We start from the raw sequence: 23,835 nt of genomic DNA, 5'->3' as shown, positions 1-23,835 counted from the left end.
ACATCCTTAAAGAGGTTGAACATAATGTTGATATCTCATATAAGAAAAAAACGTCTCGTGGTTTTTGTTTATCGTACAATAAAACACTGCAGGGAGAATAAACCACTTGGGGCTGTGCGCCCTCATGGTTTATTCTCCCTGTAGTGTTGTATTGTACGATAAACAACTCCCACTCATCAATTATTTCTTGAATAAGAGAGGACGGATTGACTCACAATCATGATGGAATAATATTTAGGTTACCAGTACACTTCCTGTTGCTATTGTTGCTGTGAGAAATGAAAGGCTGCATTTACAGTAATGTTCTTCCTGGACACATGATGACGTAAACATCAAGTGTTGCTGATGTTGATCTTGAATGTCACACGCTCACTCTGTGTCATGATCCAGAGCCTATAGATCATGATGTAATAATGCCCATCCAACACTGCTAGTGTTTCAACTATGCAAGTGAGTGACCATGGTTGTATGCTGTAGAAGCCTATAGATCATGATGGAATAACGCCCATCCAACACTGCTAGTGTTTCAACTATGCAAGTGAGTGACCATGGTTGTATGCTGTAGAAGCCTATAGATCATGATGGAATAACGCCCATCCAACACTGCTAGTGTTTCAACTATGCAAGTAAGTGACCATGGTTGTATGCTGTAGAAGCCTATAGATCATGATGGAATAACGCCCATCCAACACTGCTAGTGTTTCAACTATGCAAGTAAGTGACCATGGTTGTATGCTGTAGAAGCCTATAGATCATGATGGAATAACGCCCATCCAACACTGCTAGTGTTTCAACTATGCAAGTAAGTGACCATGGTTGTATGCTGTAGAAGCCTATAGATCATGATGGAATAATGCCCATCCAACACTGCTAGTGTTTCAACTATGCAAGTGAGTGACCATGGTTGTATGCTGTAGAAGCCTATAGATCATGATGGAATAACGCCCATCCAACACTGCTGGTGTTTCAACTATGCAAGTGAGTGACCATGGTTGTATGCTGTAGAAGCCTATAGATCATGATGGAATAACGCCCATCCAACACTGCTAGTGTTTCAACTATGCAAGTGAGTGACCATGGTTGTATGCTGTAGAAGCCTATAGATCATGTTTGAATAACGCCCATCCAACACTGCTAGTGTTTCAACTATGCAAGTGAGTGACCATGCGTTGTATGCTGTAGAAGCCTATAGATCATGATGGAATAACGCCCATCCAACACTGCTAGTGTTTCAACTATGCAAGTGAGTGACCATGCTGTTGAAAGTAATATTACAGCTTTATGGCAGAGGCCTGTGTATGATCACATTCTTGGCTGGATCTGGATCTGGATCTGGGCCAGGCAAACTAGAGGTTGAGAGTTAGAAAAATGAGTGCTGTCATCAGGGTATCACATCAAGCCTTTATACAGGCCTGTGACCTCCTCAAAACCAATATGACCTATAGTAAAAATCACATCAACACAAACTGGAGGGGCTAGGCAGATTGCTGACCCGAGTGAACATCGACCTTCCTTGTACAGAATGTTTGCTCTTCCTTGTAGTTTGTGTCTCTGGGGCTTGACGTGAATATCAATAATGAAATAAAGATAAACATTTCTGACTGTATGGATAATCCTCATACAGGTAATGTAAAGCCTCTAATTTTATAACATAATATAATAATATAACATTTCATTCAGCCTCCATTAATATTCAAAAGTATTCATATTTCTCTTTAATGTGGTTGTATAGTACTTGTGATGACCTAAGATCTAACACATGTCATACACCTGTCATCGTGACCGATTCAGGATAACCATTGTCTGAATGAACATTTAATTCCAAAGGCTAATTCCCATGTAGCCTTAAAAAAGAGTTGTTTGTTTGTTGTTTAACACCGGAAACATTCATATGTTGCAATATACCGGGTAAACAGAAGTGTTATTAATAATATCCCTGGGATTTTATACCATCCCTGTTTATGAGATTTAAGTCGACTGAAGAACAATAGGATGATGTCACTGGAGGTTTATAATACAGGATAGAGTGATATCAGTCAGTGCCTATCATCTTTTAGCGAATATCTTAGAATGAAAGTTATAAGTGAACCCTGGCTTAACATGCAGCCAATACGTTACTTTGTTTTGTTTGTTTGTTTGGTGTTTAACGCTGCACTCAGCAATATTGCAGCTATATGACGGAGGTCTGTAAATAATCTAGTCTGGACCAGACAATCCAGTGATTGAAATCATGAGCATCGATCCACGCAATTAGGATACGATGACATGCATCAACCAAGTCAGCAACCCTGACCACCCGATCCCATTAGTCGCCTCTTATGACAAGCATAGTCGTTTTTTACAGCAAGCTAGACCTATTCTACCCCGGATCTTCATGGATCCAATACGTGGTTATATCTATGGGGACTTGCAATGCAAAACAACAACCAATCACACTCAGCAGTCCTACATCTAAACACTGCAAGGTCTTTCTTGACCCGTCGGTTGACACTTGACTCATTTAATGACTCTTCTACAGCTCACACACAAAGGCATTATAATATTTTCAGTTAGATTTCAGTACATACGTAACTTTAACCATAAGAGCAGAATCCTTATTTTTTACGGGTTTAACTAGGTGCAATATATGGCTTCCTGTACACATAGAAATGAGGAAATTGACAACAAATAATATTAACTGCAACACCCATTAGATGGAGATGAGTATGGATGTTGGAGTGAGTGAGTGAGTGAGTGAGTGAGTGAGCGAGCGAGTTTGGTTTTACGCCACTTTTAGTAATATTCCCGCAATATCACGGTGGGGGACACCAAATATGGGCTTCACATATTGTACCCAAGTCGGAAATCAAACCCGGGTCTTCGGCGTGACGAGAGAACACTTTAACCACTTGGCTACCCAATATTGGAATGACTGATACAAATTAGACTGTAACATGTAGGTAAGATTCATGTGATAGTTCAGTCCTCATGAGATATACAATCAATGTTCAGACAGCCTGTGTGACACTTTCTTCATACAATCATCAAGTTTCAATTCAAAGGAAATCCCCATCTGTTGCAAACATAAGTTATTCTGTTTCAGTGTTTAAAATACCAGCCTGCCCAACAGTCTGAGATGGTTTATATTACTGACGGACGGTCAGGTTTGAAAACTTGCACACCTGATGGTCGGAAGTCAAAGTTACTAAGCTGACAGTCCACCAGTTTGTTGTTGTTTCCTGGGAACTAACATTAAACGGTACTATTATGTTTGCCGTTCTGTTACCTTTTTTTCATTAGTCTAAAAATTTCTGGACTGGCAACATTTTATCTGGTCTGGTAACTTTGCAATGTGCAATGGGACCCCCATTTTGATGTCAAGGCCCCCAACATCTAGACCCGACAGTCCCCAGGTCTCGTACATACATAGACCAAGGGAAGTCCCTGGTTTTATTACCTTTCCATAGATCTGGTTAGAAATGGCATGCTTTTATGATAATATAATGATAATTATAACAATGATAATAATAATAAAATTGCACTAATATAGCGCACACTTTACACTGCTCTGTGCAGCAGCATATCAGCTTTCACTTGTGGTTTTCGATATAGAGTAAACGTTTTTAACGAACACGCTTATAACAAACTGACGGATATGACAAATTAATTTTTTTGTCCTGGCCATTTGCTGAATATGCTGTAGATATGCTTATAATGAACTACAGTTATTACAAACTAAAATTAGTGGCCCCACCCTTTGAGCTTGATAAAACTGTAGCTTACTGTATGTATATTTCTCGCTCTGAACGTACAGATTTTGGTCCTTGGATGCACATAATTTATACATGTGTTTATTTGTATCCATAATGTTGATATACAAAACAAAGTATCTGCTTGATATATACACTCAGATATAATGTTAGGAGAGTTTCATTTTAATGGTCCCCCTAACATTTGTTATCTGCTATTCTACCATGAATTTGGAATTTACTCGATTCTGATTGGTCAATCAGAGGCTAATAAATCACAATAAACACCCTCTGATTGAAACAGCTGGTTTGACGGCCGCATCACCGCGGAAGCTAATATTCATAGAATAGTACTATTTTCAGTCTTTGTCGGTAGGCATATTTAAATAATTATATTTAAAATTACAGGTTACAAAATGCACAGATGCGGTTACTACAATATTCAAAGGATGTGTGGCAATACATTTTGTGCAGAAAAACACGACAGAAATCAACAAAGGGAATGTATTTACATTTTGGAGACAACAGAGAGCATGGAATTTTGGCGCTTTTCTATATACGACTGTGATGTCATATCTTTTGCGTCACAATGAGCGATATGACGTCATAATAGTGACGTGCGATGTGGAGCGAAAGCCTTGCAAAGCTTGCTTTGTTTTCTTTCTCATGTTAGCTTACCAAGTTGCTGTGGATATATATGCTTTCAATGCCTTGTCATATATTCGAGTGAAGTATTACGGTGTAAACAAACTGCTTGAGTATATACATCTCCATATTTTGTTCAGCGATTCTGTAATTCAGATCGATAACCCACTCAAAACACTGAACTTAACCCGTGCCGCTTCACTCAGTATATTTGCTAACACCAAAGAGTTCGCGTTTTATTTAGTCATGGTAGAATGGAGATAAACATACTGTGTTTTCAATGTAGAGCTAGGTTACCTGTAGATTTAACCGCGCTAAATTTAACATTTGAAACCTCACGCTGTGCGTTCGGTTCCAAATTCAATTTAGCGGGGTTAAATCTACAGGTAACCTAGCTCTACATTGAAAACACGGTATGTTTATCTCCTAATTATCATAATTATAGCTAAAATGGATAGAATTATCATTAAACCACCTGCATGTTATCAGAAATTATAGCTAAAATAGATAGAATTATCATCAAACCGCCCGCATGTTATCAAAAATGAGCGGGCCACTGTAACTTGATAATGCCCTCATATTGCTTGACGACGGGCCATTATCACGCCCGTTGTCAGGTGACGTCATAGGATAGGGATAGGTGACGTCACGTTCAATAGTGATGTCATCTGGTTTGTTCTATGACGTTTCCATATTTGTAAAAGTTGGTCAGTGATATTCGTGTTGATTGCAGTAAATGTTTCAAAACCGATATTGCTGTTTCTTTTTTTTTATAACAAATTCCATCGATTTTAGCTATAATAACGGTAACGCTATTTTTCAGGGCATTATCATTTGCAGAAGCCCTCGGTCTTTTCAACTGCCTTCCTACGTCTGGCAGTTAATGGAAGACCTCGGGCTTCTGTCAATGATAATGCCCTGAAAAACAGCATTACTGTTATATTGGCTGGCCACTTAACTTGCTAATGGCCTCATATTGCTTGACGACGGGCCATTATCACACCCGTTGTTAGCTGATGTCATACTGATGTTCAATAGTGACGTTATCTGGTTTGTTCTATGTTGTTTCCATATTTGTAAAAGTGGGTCATTGACATTCGTTGCGTGTTGATTGTAGTAAATGTTTCAAAACCGATATAGTTCTATCCATTTTAGCTATAATAACGGCAAATTATCATTTGCAGAAGCCCTCAGTCTTTTCAACTGCCCTTCTTCGTCAGGCAGTTAATAGAAGACCATGGGCTTCTGCAAATGTAATGCCCTGAAAAATAGCGTTACCCTTCTAAAAAACTTAGTGCTTTATGACCTGGCCTACTTGTGGTGATACCAAGACATGCATCGGCACACCCACCGCCGGTATTCAATGACACCACTTTTCACTGTGATCCACCCTTAACCAGAGGGGTCGGCTCAGGCCTGTAGATTCCCATATCTGAGACACACAGGCATATATAGCATTCCTTTGTGTGTCAATAAATTGTACATCTTCTGTTAAAAGCTTGTATGAAAAAAATCGCAATTTTGATAGAGCCTGTCTAAATCTTTTAACATTAGTTTGTTTTTTTGTTGTATAATGCCGCACTCAGCAAAATTCCAGCTGTATGACAGCAGTCTGCAGATAAATCCAGTCTGGACCAGACAATCCAGAGATTGACATCATGAGCATCAGTCTACGCAAATGGGATACGATGACATGCATCAACCAAGTCAGCAAGTCTGACCACCCGATCCCATTAATCACCTGTTACGGCAAGCAAGGGTACAAGACTAACTGTACAAAACAAAACCAACTGACTACACAGCTTACATTGTTCCCAGTCTGTCATGGCTGTTGCATACCGTGACCTGTCATCCTAAGCTAGAATCTTCTGCACTCTCCCAATCTGCAGAAAAAAGAATTTATCACTCACATGACAGCTCACCTTTGACCAACACATTAGCCAACCAAAGATTAACAACAACCCTGAGATAAGATATGGCCAATTAATTTCAAACAGTGTTCAATGTTTGTTTGTTTGTTTGTTGTTTAACGCCGCACTCAGCAATATTCCAGCTGTATGATGGCGGTCTGTAAATAATCAAGTCTGGACCAGACAATCCAGTGATTGACAGCATGAACATTGATCCACGCAATTGGGATCGATGACATGTATCAATCAAGTCAGTGAGCCTGACCAGCCGATCCCGTTAGTCGCGCTTTTACGGCAAGCATAGTCACCTTTTACGGCAAGCATGGGTTGCTGAAGACCTATTCTACCCCGGAATCTTCACGAATCCAAACAGTCTTCAAAGCATATCATTACAACAGGCCTTTCATTGTTCACCTGTGTAGGAAACGAACGAATATTCAATTAACAGGCCTGGAAATACTTTCCTGTGAAGTAATAATAACAACAACAACAACAACAACACTTGTAATAGCACCAATATTCACACAGTAAAGCATGCTCTGTGTGCTTGTGGGAAGAGTCAAGAGTCAAGAAACAGTTTAGGGGAGAGTCTTTCTATAAAGAAATGTTTTTATCTCTCATAAAAGATAAGTTTGGGGATTGTTTTATTTCCAGTGGTAGATCATTCCACAATGAGGCTGCTGCATATTTGGAGGAACTTTTTCCATCAGTCATTACAGCTTGTGTAAGTTGGGTTAAATGTCGCTTTGGACAGTATTTATACAATGGTGTCAGTTTGATGTTAACAATGAAAAATAACTGCAAGTGCTTGGTTGAGAATGTAAAAAATTATGTAAGCTGAGAGGAAAGGTAAACATTATAAATGTAAAATGTTCTTGTGATCTCAAAGACCTGCCCTTGATTTTCATAAGCTGTTGAGGTGGCAGTTTGGTATTGATTCCGTAGATGCACCAACCGAATATGGTTGTCTTGTTGTGCTTCAACTGTGAATCATGACCTTAAAACCAAGATGTGTTCTAGAATAAGTATTAAAAGATGAATTCTTTAATTTCAGCATAAATCTATTCTCAATGAACTGATATTTTACTGTAGTGAACAGAACACTTCGACGGAACTACTGTCATACAAGAGTTACCCCCCAACCCCCGCAAATTGTCTCCCTTTATCATGTTTATCGTAAGTGTCCAGCACGTACACAAACTGTTATGTTCGTTCCACGTTGACAAGGCAAAATAATAACAGATTGTTATTTATGAAGTTAATATCTCTTCTTGACAATTGTTATTTTCTTGAAAATGTTTCGTAAATTTCTCATTTTTGTTACTTGATCAGTGTGTATTCAAGATTTCACTACCAACAGTGGTCTTGTAGATTTCAAGAATATTTCTTGCGGAAGTTGATTTTGTATATAATCATATGTAAATGTATGATAAAGAATTTTCGTGACCCTTAAACACACAAACTCCTTTAAGTCTCCCACCCCCACCCCCCCAAACCTCTTGTATGGCATATTCCAAAATTCCTAATTTAAGTAAGTAAGAGAGGAGGGGGGTCATGTATCTATCATCCTAATACATACACACACCGGATGTAGTTAAAAACTGGTCATGTATCTATCATCCTAATACATACACACACCGGATGTAGTTAAATACTGGTCATGTATCTATCATCCTAATACATACACACACCATATGTAGTTAAATACTGTCATGTATCTATCACCCTAATACATACACACACCAGATGTAGTTAAATACTGGTCATGTATCTATCATCCTAATACATACACACACCAGATGTAGTTAAATACTGGTCATGTATCTATCATCCTAATACATACACACACCGGATGTAGTTAAATACTGGTCATGTATCTATCATCCTAATACATACACACACCATATGTAGTTAAATACTGTCATGTATCTATCACCCTAATACATACACACACCAGATGTAGTTAAATACTGGTCATGTATCTATCATCCTAATACATACACACACCAGATGTAGTTAAATACTGGTCATGTATCTATCATCCTAATACATACACAGACCAGATGTAGTTAAATACTGGTCATGTATCTATCATCCTAATACATACACACACCAGATGTAGTTAAATACTGGTCATGTATCTATCATCCTAATACATACACACACCAGATGTAGTTAAATACTGGTCATGTATCTATCATCCGATTACATACACACCAGATGAAGTTAAATACTGGTCATGTATCTATCATCCTAATACATACACAGACCAGATGTAGTTAAATACTTGTCATGTATCTATCATTCTATTACATACACACCAGATGAAGTTAAATACTGGTCATGTATCTATCATCCTAATACATACACACACAGGATGTAGTTAAATACTGGTCATGTATCTATCATCCTAATACATACACACCAGATGTAGTTAAATACTGGTCATGTATCTATCATCCTAATACATACACAGACCAGATGTAGTTAAATACTGGTCATGTATCTATCATCCTAATACATACACAGACCAGATGTAGTTAAATACTGTCATGTATCTATCATCCTAATACATACACACCAGATGTAGTTAAATACTGGTCATGTATCTATCATCCTAATACATACACACACAGGATGTAGTTAAATACTGGTCATGTATCTATCATCCTAATACATACACACCAGATGTAGTTAAATACTGTCATGTATCTATCAAACTAATACATACACAGACCAGATGTAGTTAAATACTGTCATGTATCTATCATCCTAATACATACACACCAGATGTAGTTAAATACTGGTCATGTATCTATCATCCTAATACATACACAGACCAGATGTAGTTAAATACTGGTCATGTATCTATCATCCTAATACATACACAGACCAGATGTAGTTAAATACTGTCATGTATCTATCATCCTAATACATACACACCAGATGTAGTTAAATACTGGTCATGTATCTATCATCCTAATACATACACACACAGGATGTAGTTAAATACTGGTCATGTATCTATCATCCTAATACATACACACCAGATGTAGTTAAATACTGTCATGTATCTATCAAACTAATACATACACAGACCAGATGTAGTTAAATACTGTCATGTATCTATCATCCTAATACATACACACCAGATGTAGTTAAATACTGGTCATGTATCTATCATCCTAATACATACACAGACCAGATGTAGTTAAATACTGGTCATGTATCTATCAACCTAATACATACACACAACGGATTTAGTTAAAAACTGGTCATGTATCTATCATCCTAATACATACACACACAGGATGTAGTTAAATACTGGTCATGTATCTATCATCCTAATGCATACACAACGGATGTAGTTAAATACTGGTCATGTATCTATCATCCTAATACATACACACACCAGATGTAGTTAAATACTGGTCATGTATCTATCATCCGATTACATACACACCAGATGAAGTTAAATACTGGTCATGTAACTATCATCCTAATACATACACAGACCAGATGTAGTTAAATACTTGTCATGTATCTATCATCCTAATACATACACACCAGATGAAGTTAAATACTGGTCATGTATCTATCATCCTAATACATACACACACCAGATGTAGTTAAATACTGGTCATGTATCTATCATCCTAATACATACACAGACCAGATGTAGTTAAATACTGGTCATGTATCTATCATCCTAATACATACACACACCAGATGTAGTTAAATACTGGTCATGTATCTATCATCCTAATACATACACACACCAGATGTAGTTAAATACTGTCATGTATCTATCAAACTAATACATACACACACCGGATGTAGTTAAATACTGTCATGTATCTATCATCCTAATACATACACAACGGATGAAGTTAAATACTGGTCATGTATCTATCAAACTAATACATACACAATGGATGAAGTTAAATACTGGTCATGTATCTATCATCCTAATACATACACACAACGGATTTAGTTAAAAACTGGTCATGTATCTATCATCCTAATACATACACACACAGGATGTAGTTAAATACTGGTCATGTATCTATCATCCTAATACATACACAACGGATGAAGTTAAATACTGGTCATGTATCTATCAACCTAATACATACACACAACGGATTTAGTTAAAAACTGGTCATGTATCTATCATCCTAATACATTCACACACAGGATGTAGTTAAATACTGGTCATGTAGCTATCATCCTAATCAAACAAGGTTACCTAATCCTTTAGACATATTACAGAAGACATTTTAAGAACACATTTACCATGACATTGCCCTGAATACCTGAATTTCCCTGAATTGACAACCGTGTTGAGTAATTCCAACCAATACATCACCACAGTGTGTCACAAGACATTTGTGGGCCAACTAGTAAAGCTACAATCAACCTACCACCCAACCCCTCAGTTGAACCCAGTGAAGTGTGTGTTAGTCGTGCATCAACTACATTCTCATTCAGTCCCCAGGATCTGCTTCCTCTTGTGTAGGAAGTAAAACAATTGAAACATTCGTACATATTGTCGTCAAAATATATGAAATAAACCAGTCTCATCACAAGCACATCTTTTATTCAGATGTGTTATTTCCCCGCAGGAAGATTTGGGGGGTCAGAGTGTGCTGAGGGTTCATCATAAGCAACCCTGTGTGAGGTTGTGTCTAGATCTTAACACAGACAGGTACATTACTGGAGCTAAAGATTGGATTTTAAAGAGATTGGAAATAAACAAGATATAATTTAGTGTTAAGAATAATATAATAAGACCTCTGAAATCAATGCAAACTGGCTACTCCCTCTTATTTGTTTGGATTAAGAAGATATAGGTGCTGATATATCCCCGTGCAATCTCATTAAAATCAGATCTTAGTTCTCGCTACCTCTAAACAAAGATATGAGGACATACCATCTCAGGTCATGTCAGAACAACCTTTCATCCAATCAATCAGAGCGTCACTTACCAGATCATGAAAGTAACAGTCATGATTTCATGCGAACACGAAAGATCTAACAAGGGGTATTCTGAACGACAGTTACAGGCTTTATGACTGAATCCAATGTTGTGCATAGTCTGTCACCACTGAGTGTAAAATGACCTTGAACAGATAACCAACACAAAGTATGTTTGTATTTCTGACTGTGTCAACAAACTAACTGTGTCAATGAGTGAGTTAGTGAGTTGGGTTTCACGCCACATATAACAGTAGTGATGCAGGTCTCAGTTGTTTACCACTTCGGTGAAACCCACAAGCATGGGTATGATGCTGGCAAACCTAGAAACATAATCAGGGCGACCCCGGATTCACACCCTCAATCATAGGTTTCTGGCATTCCCAAAGGACGCAACTCTGCAAAGGGAATCACGGTGTCTTAGACGACTGGGCCACCAGTGCCCCGACTGTGTCAATGAACTGGGCTATGTGGTCAAAATGATTGTAGCCCAGCAGTACGACAAGACAAAGATTGTTGCTGGTGTCAAAGAAGAAACAGAATGCAGAGGATGGTAAAAGAGGATAAAGAGGAAGAAGCATCTCCACTCTCAGAACGTCTACTGCTACTGCTAGAGAAGCACAACCTGACCTTTGGTTCATGAGTACGTTGTACGCCTCATGCTCAACATTTTAATCGCGGGTCATATTCCGGTAAGACACAAAACACCTTATGTAATAATAGCATGGAACAAAACTGTACATGTGTCCTGGTTACATAGCAGTGTTGAGTATATATCAGTCAGTGAACAGCATTTTGGTTTTGATGGCGTCTCGGGAATTAGGGGTGAATTTATAAATAAATACATTTAGAAAACACAGAGGGTTGGTAACTGAAAATGTTGAAATTAACAAGAGTGGGAATTGAATGCGAAAAATGCAAGTGGTCTTTGTTTGCATTTATGAAACTTCGCATTTATGTCTCCAAAATGACTATCAACAATAAGACAGCCTCACTGCACACCTTGGATAGAGGAAATGCCTACTTGAATATATACACTGATTGAGCATCAGTTGTATCAAGTACATAACAATGTCATTTAAAGAATAGGAATTACACAATAGGCATCTGGTGAGTTGTCACTGCTGGGGTCAAGAGTTCTAACCACTTGTGTCAAACTAGGCATCATTGACCACTCCAATCAGTGAACTGTTGTAAGTTGAATCATTTTATTCCCTTTGAACTTCCTTAATGCCAGCCAACAGAATAAACATATGTGTGTTGTTTTTAGGAAAACACTGTTTATAGATATTACGAGAGTGCTTTACTCAGTGCTAATAAGCGGTGCTATTTGCTGTTTGATTGGATTAAGGTAAGGATATGTATCATTCCACTGGGGATGGGGTGGGGGGAGTCACATTGATTTGGAGTCGCATTTTTGGCTAGGAGTCAGCAGTCATATTAATTTGGAGACGCATTAATTTCAAGATTTACAGTAGTTTAGGGGGATTTGTACAGCTGACATAGTACCTATCTTTGTTGTCGTTGTAGTAGCTTATGCCCATGTGGCTGTAGTGGCTAGGGAAACATGACAATGTCACGCTCCTTGTATGCTGAGCTAGGAGGCAGCCATGATTCAGAGAGCCGAGATGTTTGGAGCATGTTCATTGGGAAAGGCGACTAAGCTTGTCGTAAGAGGCAACTAATGGGATCGGTTAGTCAGGCTCACTGACTTGGTTGATGCATGTCATCATATCTCATATTACGTGGATCAATGCTCATGATGTTAATGACTGGATTGTCTGGTGCAGACCTGATTATTATAGATCACTGTCTTATAGCTGGAATATTGCTAAGTGCGGCGTTAAACAACAAACAAACAAAACATATATATCAAAGCACATCAGCTTCCTGTGGGAGGAAACACTGATGTCATGCAATTCTTTGACTTTGTGAAACCCACCAGCCAAGACATGGTGTAGACAAACTCAGAAATTGAATTAGGTCAAATCTGGGATTTGAACCTGGGATTTGAACCCACAATCTGGGATTTGAACCCACAATAAATTCTGGCATGCAAGGGTTGCAACTCGGCCAAGTAAATTGTGGTGTCTTATACGACTGAGCCACCCGTGCCCCCTAGAATCTATGAATAACAAACATTCGAAAGTAAAAAATGAACACTAAATTGGCAAACTTTTCTGCTTCATTTGACAATATTGATCAAACACATCCTTCTCTTGTCAAGTCAGTCTCAACATGACTGTTCCAGTAACCCTGAACAGGAAGAAGGCAGTGCTTGAGAATTGTCTTGTAAAGATTTTTGCATTTTTATTATTGAATAAATCTAAACGCCTGTGTGCACACTGTCTTGATCCTCATTGATTAACCTCCGTATTCCTCCTCTGTATACCACTATACTATATGACAAACCAAAGGAGAAACTTTTTTCACTAAACTTACCGACACATAGATACACATTTCTACATCTCTATCTTCAAAGGTTCAGGACCAATTTGCATCAATGACAGCAAATGTCTTCTGAACTTCACTGAGAAGGCCATATATGACATGCTGGATTCCTCATACATAACATTCATTTAAATTTGGGGATAGAACAAAGAGGCAAGAAGTTATCATCCCATGCTTCATCTGTCTCTTTAAGAACATGAATCAGAATTTCTGCTCAGATTGGCAAAATGAACTGCTTTGTTTGTTTATTTTTTGTTTACCGCCGCACTCAGGAATACTCCAGCTATATGACAGTGGTCTGGACCAGACAATCCAGTGATTGACATCATGAGCACCGACCCATGCAATTGGAATACGATGACATGTATCAACCAAGTCAACGAGCCTGACCACCCGATCCCGTTAGTTGCCTCTTACAACAAGCATAGTCGTCTCTTACGGCAAGCATGGGTTGCTGAAGACCTATTCTACCCCGGATCTTCACAGGTCACAAAATGAAATGGAAAAGGAAAGCAGGCCAACAAGTTTAACTTACTCTCCAGGTATATGGATGATCTGATATCACTCAGTAATGGCCGAATAGCCAATTCCCTGCCACTGATTTATCAACCTGAACTAGAAATAAAAGACATCACTGAAACTACCTCATCTATTTCACACTTAGATCTATGCATTCACACTTAGATCTATGCATTCACACTTAGATCTATGCATTCACACTTAGATCTATGCATTCACACTTAGATCTGTGCTTTCACACTTAGATCTATGCACAAAGATTCAGAGTAACAAAAAGCTGTCAACAAAGACACCATGGATGACTTTAACTTTCCATGTCAACTTTAACTATAGGTTGAGCAATATCCCAGCAGCTCTAGCCTTATTTGTGAGTGATTCGTAAACACATGCTCATGCTATAGTCAGAATTGGGCAAGGGATTCTGCTTTGAGCAGAGATTTCTTAAGACTACGGTTGCTTTTTGTCAGATTTAATTATACAGCTAAATCAGGCCCTGTGATGTTATAATACCTTAAAACACATCTGTGACGTCATTCCATTGTTTGAACGCTCTATTATTTTTCAGGAATGGAGAGTTGTTTGCCAACTCTACTATACATTATCTTGAAGCAACATTTGAATTAATTTCCCCTTGGAACAGACGGAACTATTTTTACATCTATTTACAAGTGAATATTTTCAATTTTTTTTGCAAACATGTGTCGTCAGCGGGGTTCGAACCAGCATCGTCAGATTTGAAAATGTCTAATCGTCAATCTCAGCTACTGCGGAACATGTAGGCATGGTGTGAAATATACTATCAAATATTTTCATAATTTTGCATGTGCTTAAAAGCTCAAAATAATATGTATATATTTTGTGTTAGAGCAGGTTACCTACAACAACTACGGGGTATTTTGTCAAAGTGTGAAAGTAGGGATGAGTTTTAAGTAGGGGAATATCCTCATAACTATCCATTCCTTAAAAATAATGGGCCTCGGCCCCTGCGGGGCCTCTGCTCCATTATTTTGAGATCTGACTTGGTTGTGGTTCAGAGGAATCTGACAGCAAATCGGTATATCGACCAAATTCTTCAATGCCACCTTCAAATTATCAACCAACAATGCTACACCCCACACAGCTCATGTCACTGTTGACTTCAACGTCACATGTCTTGCCATGGACTTCAAGATCTCCCGATCTGAACCCAATAGATCATCTGTGGAATGAATTCAATAGACATGTACGTCAACGTCAACATACGCCACAGACACTTGCACAAGTGGCCAACACACTGCAGGAAGAATGGAGGAAAATTCCACAGGACAGAATCTGTAGGCTTACTCAGTGAGTTGGGTTTAACACCGCTTTTAACAGTATTCCAGCAATATCGTGGCATGTCAGCTTGATGTCGGAGGAAAGCCCAAAGCGGTGCAGGTCTCAGACATTTACCACTTCCGTGAAACCCACGAGCACAGGCATGGTGCTGACAAACCTAGGAACATAATTGGGGCAAACCAGGATTCGAACCCACAATCATAGGTTTCTGGCGTGCCGAAGGGACGCAACTCTGCACAGCAAATCGTGGCGCATTAGACGACTGGGCCACCCTGCCCCCAGACTTCCTCAGTCCGTGCCGAAGTGGTGCAGCGCAGTGATAACAGCACACAGTGGTCACACCAGGAACTGATCAGCCCATCGAGGACTTGCATATTTTGTGACAGGATAATCATTATTGCCATTATGTATACAGAACATGTGACTATCACCATGCTAAGTTACATCCTTGTGTCAATCAAATTAAATGAAATATGCAAATTTAAATGAACACAATAAAAAAAAATACAAAATTTTTTGAAGAGTATATATTAACACAATATGCTGACACAGTTTTCACCTGATGCAAGGGCAAGAAGTACTCCTGAAACCTTGTGACCAACAATAAAGAAGTTTTTATCCACAAAACTTTCATGTTCCTTAAACATTAAGGACTTGAACAAAACGTAACATGAATTTGCATATGACAATATGATACACAATACACTTTATTCATATCCATATTTTAGTTTTGTAATCAATTTTATCAAGGTAACATTTGGAAATAACTCGGTCAAATAACCCTGCTTGGCAAATGCTTGGGAAGCTTTTCCATCACAAAGCTTAGAGCTAGGTCTGATAGCATAACAGTGTTTTAACATAATAATTACAATGTATATCCAGAAAAATGAAATCTGTTTTTCAGACAAATGTGATGGACTCAGTAGTGTACAACATACATACAATTGTATTTACTATCTCAACATAACCACAAATAATTTCAATTTTATTCAATAGTCATTATCCATTCTTCTATGAATCCATAACTGTTCCATCAGTTTCTTAGGGAAAGAAAGGTCAATTAAAAGGGTGACCCCCAATAATCATTAAATACCAACGCGAAGCATGCACGCATGCACGTGCGTGATGCACATCACTATAAAAACACATATTTAAGAAGAACAGGATCTGTTTGATATTAATGTTAAAAGATCCAGGTTAGAAAAGGTCTTCAGCAACCCATGCTTGCCATAAAAGGCGACTTTGCTTGTCGTAAGCGGTGACTAATGGGATCGGGTTGTCAGGCTCGCTGACTTGGTTGATGCATGTCTTTGTATCCCAATTGCGTGGATCAATGCTCATGATGTAAATCATTGGATTCAGACTCAATTATTTACAGACTGCCATCATATAGCTGGAATTTTGCTGAGTGCGGCGTTAAACAAAAAAACAAACAAACTAATGTTAAAAGATTTTTTTCATATGAGCTTTTAACAGAAGATGGATGGTAAACTGACATGCCAAGAAATACTATGAGATGTAGCAGGATCACAAGGGGTACATGGGGCTTTATGCCTCCTGCGTTAGGTGTTATACCACTAGCCCAGGGACCCCATGTACACCAAGTGATCCTGCTACAACCAATTTATCTTACCGACATGTTTTAATGTGATATTGTAAAAGAATTAACACAAATTCAAAATTGATAGAAAACAGCTGTTCAACTGAGTTTAACTTGTGCTATGTCACGTGACTTCCAGTGACTTGGAAAAAACATCAACTTTTTGCTTTGAAGCAGGGCATAAGGGATTTATTCTCTCAAAATTGATAGAAAAAAGCTGTTCGACTGAGTTTAAATTGTGCTATGTCACGTGACTTCCAGTGACTTGGAAAAAACAGCAACTTTTTGCTTTGAAGCAAGGTATAAAGTATTTATTCTGTCTATCAGAAATTCACATGCAGCCTGATTTGCTCATGGTAGGTATAAAAGATTTATTCCCCCGCTGAGAAATTTATTCCCTTCCAAGGCGGGTTGCACAGTATTTTATCAAGATCATGTGGACCAATCAGTTCTCATCATTCTGACATAGAAGTATGATAAAAGATTATGTACACTGTGTTACCATCATAAAGCTGAAGATGAGCAGCATTTTCTGGTTGTATGTCCTTTCTATTCTCAGTTAAGAATTAAATATATTCCGTCTAAATTCATTGTACATCCATATATATAAAAAATTCACTTTCCTGCGCTAAATATGATTGGACTATCAAATATATTGATAGCCCAATCAGAGAACGTTTCACAAAATCAACATCCATGACTGGTACATCTTTGTACGAAAGTGATTTACCGCTGCCTCTCTTTTTTGACGCGAATATGTCTTTTTCATCTTTTAACACACACACACACACACACACACACACACACACACACACACCCAAGGATTGCCTATGTCATTGTGTCAGGGAGGAAATCGTGACTGTTTTCGTTATCTGATGGACTAGGTCGTCGCTTATGGTAGTCACCATCTTTGTGAAGCTAAGCTATACGAGATAATTCTTAAGAACAGCGATCTGATTGGATATTGCATCTTCATTACAAGGGGCACAACTCATGATCTACGCGTGGTGGTGCCAGGATCAAGCCAAGGAAAGTGGCCTTGATGGGGCAATAGGGGTGACTATTGGTCCGGAAATCACTATTGCGATAACTATTGATATTGAAAGAAACTATTGTGATAAATATCAATAGTTTTCAGTGTATCATTTTAGATGGAATTTAGAGTTGAATTGAACCTTGGAACTGAAGTTTCCATTGAATGTGATAACCATAACAACAAATAAAATGTAAAGTTTGAGATATGACTGATTTGTTTGTTCTTTACCCTAATAATTTAAGAAAAAGAAATTCCACATTACCATGTGTAAATTACTACCACTCATCACTGCTCATGATCAAAAGAAAAACAAATTTGAACAGCATTGCATGTATAATCGAAACTATGGATATTCATAACTGAAATTGATACTATTGATCGGAAAATGATTTAACAATCGATATATTGATTTTAAGTGCTTACCAATAGCAATATATCGATATTTCGATTTATCGTGACTCCCCTATGGGGAAAGGGTAGAACTAGGCTTTGACACACGCTAGTGGACACGCTTGCCTGGAAAAGATGAGGATCCTATGGCATTTCACTATGAGGTCACTGCTAATTTTGCACACTGAATTAAACCACTTTGTGACATGAGCTTTGCTGATATTCAACAGGCTTACTGAAAATAGGGTGAGAGAATGTTGATCATTGTCATGATTTTTAATATATATATACACACTGCCAAAAGAAACACGAGTAACATACATGTTGGTTAATATATATATGAAGAATTACTCATATACAAGTGATATTAGATTGGTTCGATGCACAAATGAACATACTGTAGAGTAGACCAATTCTGATGAACGCATCACACGCGACGTCATAGACTTGAGATGCACCATTTGTCTCGTGCAGGATTAGTGTGTAAAAGTTTGGAAATCATGTGCAGCATATCGTGACAAGAATAAAGACACTGGGATAACACTTGACTGATTGTCAGTTTTGTCATTAAGTGGTACACATTGGAAACATCTCTCCTTAACGTACATACTTCTCTATATGTTTCTGGTCACATTTCTTTTGGCAGTGAGTATACTTATCAAAAGTTATAGAACACACACTTTTTGTTATATGACTGTAGTTAATGTGGCTGGGTATTTGGGTATTGTAACACTCTGCTTTCCAATTGTGGGTGATTTTTAACTTCTTTGAGTATTATAGACAGCATTATTGAGAATTATAATAGTTTACCTTTGAGCTTCGGCATTATAAGAATCCCAATAATGCAGACACAATATGACAGGAGGCATTAGAGATGATATCATTTATCTTTATCATATCACATATGACGTGTGGGTGGCACTGATGACAACACAATAATACAAGTCCTGTATTAAAGTGCAAAGGCCAATTATCATAAAAAAATTATTTTGTAATTGCAAATGCACTGTATAGTCACATAAGATTATCCAACCCAAACATACACAAGACCTATGTAATAATAGGTAACAGTTTGGTACCAAGAGAATCTATTTTAGGAAAATCTATACACAAAAATATTAATCCTCCTTGAAGGATGGGGATAAATTACTTTTACTGCTTGTTATACTGCTCAAAAGAAGTTAAGGACCACTCAGTTCTTTCATGTTACTGTCGTAAATTTGTCATGCCATGACATATTATCAATAGTAATGTAAACATATCAGGTGGTGCAGGACAGATTTACTACAGCAATATGAAAGAATCGGGTGGTCCTGAACTTCTTTTCAGCAGTATAGTATTGTAAACACTGTAATGGGTGATCCTTTTCAATTTGTCTTATCTTCACGAACCTGCTGGCTGCACTCACTCGTTGGTATGCACGATATATACGAGCATTATTTTGAGGTTATCATAGGTCAGTTTTCACACCATACCCTAACTAGAGACTCCTTTACCAGGCTGCGGGCTAGACACAAAGCCCTAAATGATGGGACACATTTTATAAAGGCAGAATAATATGGGCAAATATTTTATTTCAAACTATTGTGACTGGAATAGATATATTGCAACTGAGCAACTGATTATTACATTGAAGAATATGGTAGTATAAGAACAATTTGTTACGACTTGAATGCAGAAATTGTTAATGACTTGACGTGGGAAATAACACCAAGGCTGATAAATATAACGAGTTTGCATAATTTTACTCAAGACCGACAGAATGCCTCACTGACATAGGTAATGCCATGGCAATACGTGTAGAGAATCAACGAGTGTTGATATCTTTTATATCAAAAGACACAAGGGTGAGATTTTATTTATCATCCAACATCATTCTTCCAATTTTATGAGTTTGTAGACAACAATAAGCAGTGTCTTAAATGTCAAAAGTACTGCTAACAGCTTCAGAAGCAGATCGATGGTAACCAATGACGTCACAATGGTCTGCAAAGCATTGTGAAGCAATTTCATTGTAGCGATATCTACAATGTAGATATCGCTTGATCTCACCGAAGCATATCTCCTGTGGGAGCCAGTTTTGGATGATAACCTATTTTTCATGGGGTGTTTCCTGCTATCTACTATCGTGTCAATTCATATTTTAGTTGAAGATGCAACAATGATGCTATTCTAAACCAATAATCACTACAAAATATGTGCTAGTTTAAAAAATTTGGTTTTAAACAACTGTCTTTAGAATGAAGGTGCAACAGGCTAACGTTTTAACTTGGCTCCGTCTCTACATGTAAATTATTAGTCGCAGCGCACATATTGATCCAGGAACCAGAGCAGAAACAACAGGTTGGGCAGTCACTTACATCATTTCAAAGAGAGTTATTGCCCTTTGGAACAAAAAAACAACAATATTATGTGTACTCACAGGACGGGTACATCCTTGGGATATTCTGTTCTTTATATATATTTTATAAAACAGTGTTGTATAAGAGTGCCAGTGGCAAAGTAAACACTGTAAGGGCACAGATAATGAACTCATGTACTTCATGTGGGGCTGGGACGGATAACTCAGGTACTCGGGTCTGGTGGGTCCTGAGTAGGACCCGGGTACCCAGAACTACCCATACCCGTGGTCACGTGATATATTGTTTAATGTTATCTAGAACTCTATGGTTACACTACAAGTCACTAATGTTCGCATTTCTTTCTGACTTTGCACCCATTCCTTCTGACCTTTATATGTTTGAATAAAGATAAAAATTTAGTCAACTTCAGTGTATGCATGACCAAATCGTTTTACACGTGTTAAACAATTCCCAATCGGACATTTTGTACCCATCTCTTGTGACCTACAGTGGGTACCCGGGTAGGGTTGGGTAATAGGGGGATGGGTACCCGGGTAGTTAATTTGGACTCGTCCCAGCCCTAACTTCATGGACAGCAGGATTCACAGACATAATCCTTACAATTCAAAAAATGAAAAGGGTTTCATCAAGATCAATAAAAAATGGGACCAACACCTAAGTTATTATCTAGATCTTGTTGAAATGATGTCCCACCTAGATAATTTTAAAAAGTGCTTAAACTCATTAAAAGAGTTCATTATTGGAAGGGAAATAACTCTCCTATATCATTAAAAACAACAACTTATGAAAAATGTATTTTTATTCTGACTGATTGACATTGTCTTGTATGAGATGACATATATTATATTTTCATTTTAAAGACTATGGTTTTGTTAGATCTGTACACTTGGTGTTTCATGACTGGAACCCATTGTATGATTAGTCGTAGTAGCAGTAGCAGCAGTAGTATGGGTAGTAGTAGTAGTAGTAGTAGTAGTAGTAGAGTAGTAGAGTAGTAGAAGCAGCAGCAGCAGTAGAGTGGTAGTAGTAGTAGTAGTAGTAGTAGTAGTAGTAGCAGTAGTAGCAGCAGTATAGTAGTAGTAGGAGTAGTAGTAGTAGTAGTAGTAGTAGAAGTAGTAGTAGAGTAGTAGAGTAGTAGTAGTAGTAGTAGCAGCAGTATAGTAGTAGTAGTAGTAGCAGTAGTAGCAGCAGTATAGTAGTAGTAGGAGTAGTAGTAGTAGTAGTAGGAGTAGTAGTAGTAGTAGTAGAGTAGTAGAGTAGTAGTAGTAGTAGAAGCAGCAGTAGTAGTAGTAGTAGTAGTAGTAGTAGTAGTAGTAGTAGTATTGTTGTATTGGTAATTGTTATCATTTCCTTTGTCATAATGTTTCAACTAATGCTAATAACTAATAATATTTTTAGTGAACACATCACATCACGACACCACTAACTACCCAGCTTGCCATCCATACTTTATCATTCCAGGTCACCATGATCAGAACAACAGAGTTGGTGTTATCTGAGACATCACTGGAGTCATGGCTAGACCTTGGGGTCAGGACACTGACAATAGGGGACGTACGCTACACTTAGCTTCTTCGACAAAAGGAAATTCGTGGAAAAGCTGATTGTTCATAGCTCTTATCCCTATAAATATCATTTCATCATATTGCTCATGGGGTGTATACAGACAAGTCACATAGTTAGGGGGTGGTAACAAGATAGAAGGCTATTGGGGGGATTGGTGTGTGTGTGGGGGGGGGTGGGGGTGTTTCAAAGGAGGGAACCTCTTAAGCCATGCTTTCAACCGTGCCACAAACACCAGGTTCAAGGCAACCTTTTTGTCAGCATATATTTCATATGAGTAACACTATTCATTTTAATGTACAAATAAAAGAAATTTGTGTGAAAGTTTTGGGCAGTTTACCTTTCTCTCGCCACCCCACCACAACCCAACCACACCCAATTAATATATGCCTTGGGATTAGCCCATTAGTCCACTACCACCACCCACCCTACAAATCTAAAATTCCTACCTATGTCCCGGGACACCACAGCTACCCTATTCACCTTATTGAAACCAAGACAACTAAATCATCTAACTGTACTAAATATGTACTTATGACGTGCTTACAAACATTATCCGCTAACGCAAATCGCTTACTGAAAACGCTTTTTGACTTTTTGGTGGTACATATGTAAGCATGTGAGTGCACATTTTACAGGATATCATTTGAAGTTCCCGGTAGGAATGTCACAAAACAGTGATATCAGATCTGTCGAATCTGGCTGTCCAGATCTACTCACAAGCGAGGCAAACATATATCATAACAATTTTTAAGTGTGCTTGACATGTAACCATCTAGTTATGAATGTACTCACGGCTGGATGTGTTTATAAAGTGAACTTGAAGAGAGCTGCTTGTGAACAGCGCTGCAGACTATCCTTGCCTGCGTGACATATTTACTTCCGTGTACGGTGTAGGCTTTGTCGATGATTGACGTGAGAAACATCAGCCGCCAACTGACTGGCGTCGCCACATCATTAACTCCTTATAACAGAGAATGCTTAATTCTAAGAAAAGGAGTGATTTCCTTGAACGATTTTTCCATTATATCAATTTGCAAAGAATGATTTTTTTCTAATAGGATGCAACACTTTCGACGAACTGATAAAGAAACTTTATTCTTATCGACTTACAGAGGTGGTGGTGTTGGTGGGTGTACTCCCTTGATCGTTGCTCATAATATCAATCACTGCATTGTCTGGTTAAGACTCGATTATGTACAGGTCGACGTCACACTGCTGGAACATTTTTGAGTGCGGCAAAAAAACAAACGTATGTGATATTGCAGCATTGGTTTCCTTTACTCTAGATCTACCACAATTTCACTCTGTCACCACTTTTATTATTTCAAAATTC

The 23,835-nt window shown here is 38.1% G+C and overlaps 1 protein-coding gene across 1 annotated transcript in view; it reads right to left on the bottom strand.

Moving 5' to 3' along the window:
* The window catches only part of LOC139475515 (leucine-rich repeat serine/threonine-protein kinase 1-like), a 76,241-nt gene extending 52,861 nt beyond the window's left edge, over positions 1–23,380 (bottom strand). Inside the window, exons 1-2 of the mRNA XM_071258710.1 lie at positions 23,295–23,380; positions 6,181–6,256 (exon numbers count right to left, since the gene is read on the bottom strand). Of these exons, the coding sequence (XP_071114811.1) occupies positions 6,181–6,199 (19 nt within the window). The 5' untranslated portion in view covers positions 6,200–6,256; positions 23,295–23,380. The remainder of the gene's footprint in view (positions 1–6,180; positions 6,257–23,294) is intronic.
* Positions 23,381–23,835: the final 455 nt, after the last annotated feature.

The sequence above is a fragment of the Haliotis cracherodii genome, unplaced genomic scaffold, assembly GCF_022045235.1.
Source record: "Haliotis cracherodii isolate W230 unplaced genomic scaffold, xgHalCrac1.p SCAF_1, whole genome shotgun sequence".
NCBI classification, from domain to species: Eukaryota; Metazoa; Mollusca; class Gastropoda; order Lepetellida; family Haliotidae; genus Haliotis; species Haliotis cracherodii.
Note: the sequence above shows the minus strand (reverse complement) of the source record. Positions and strands in the feature narration are given on the sequence as shown.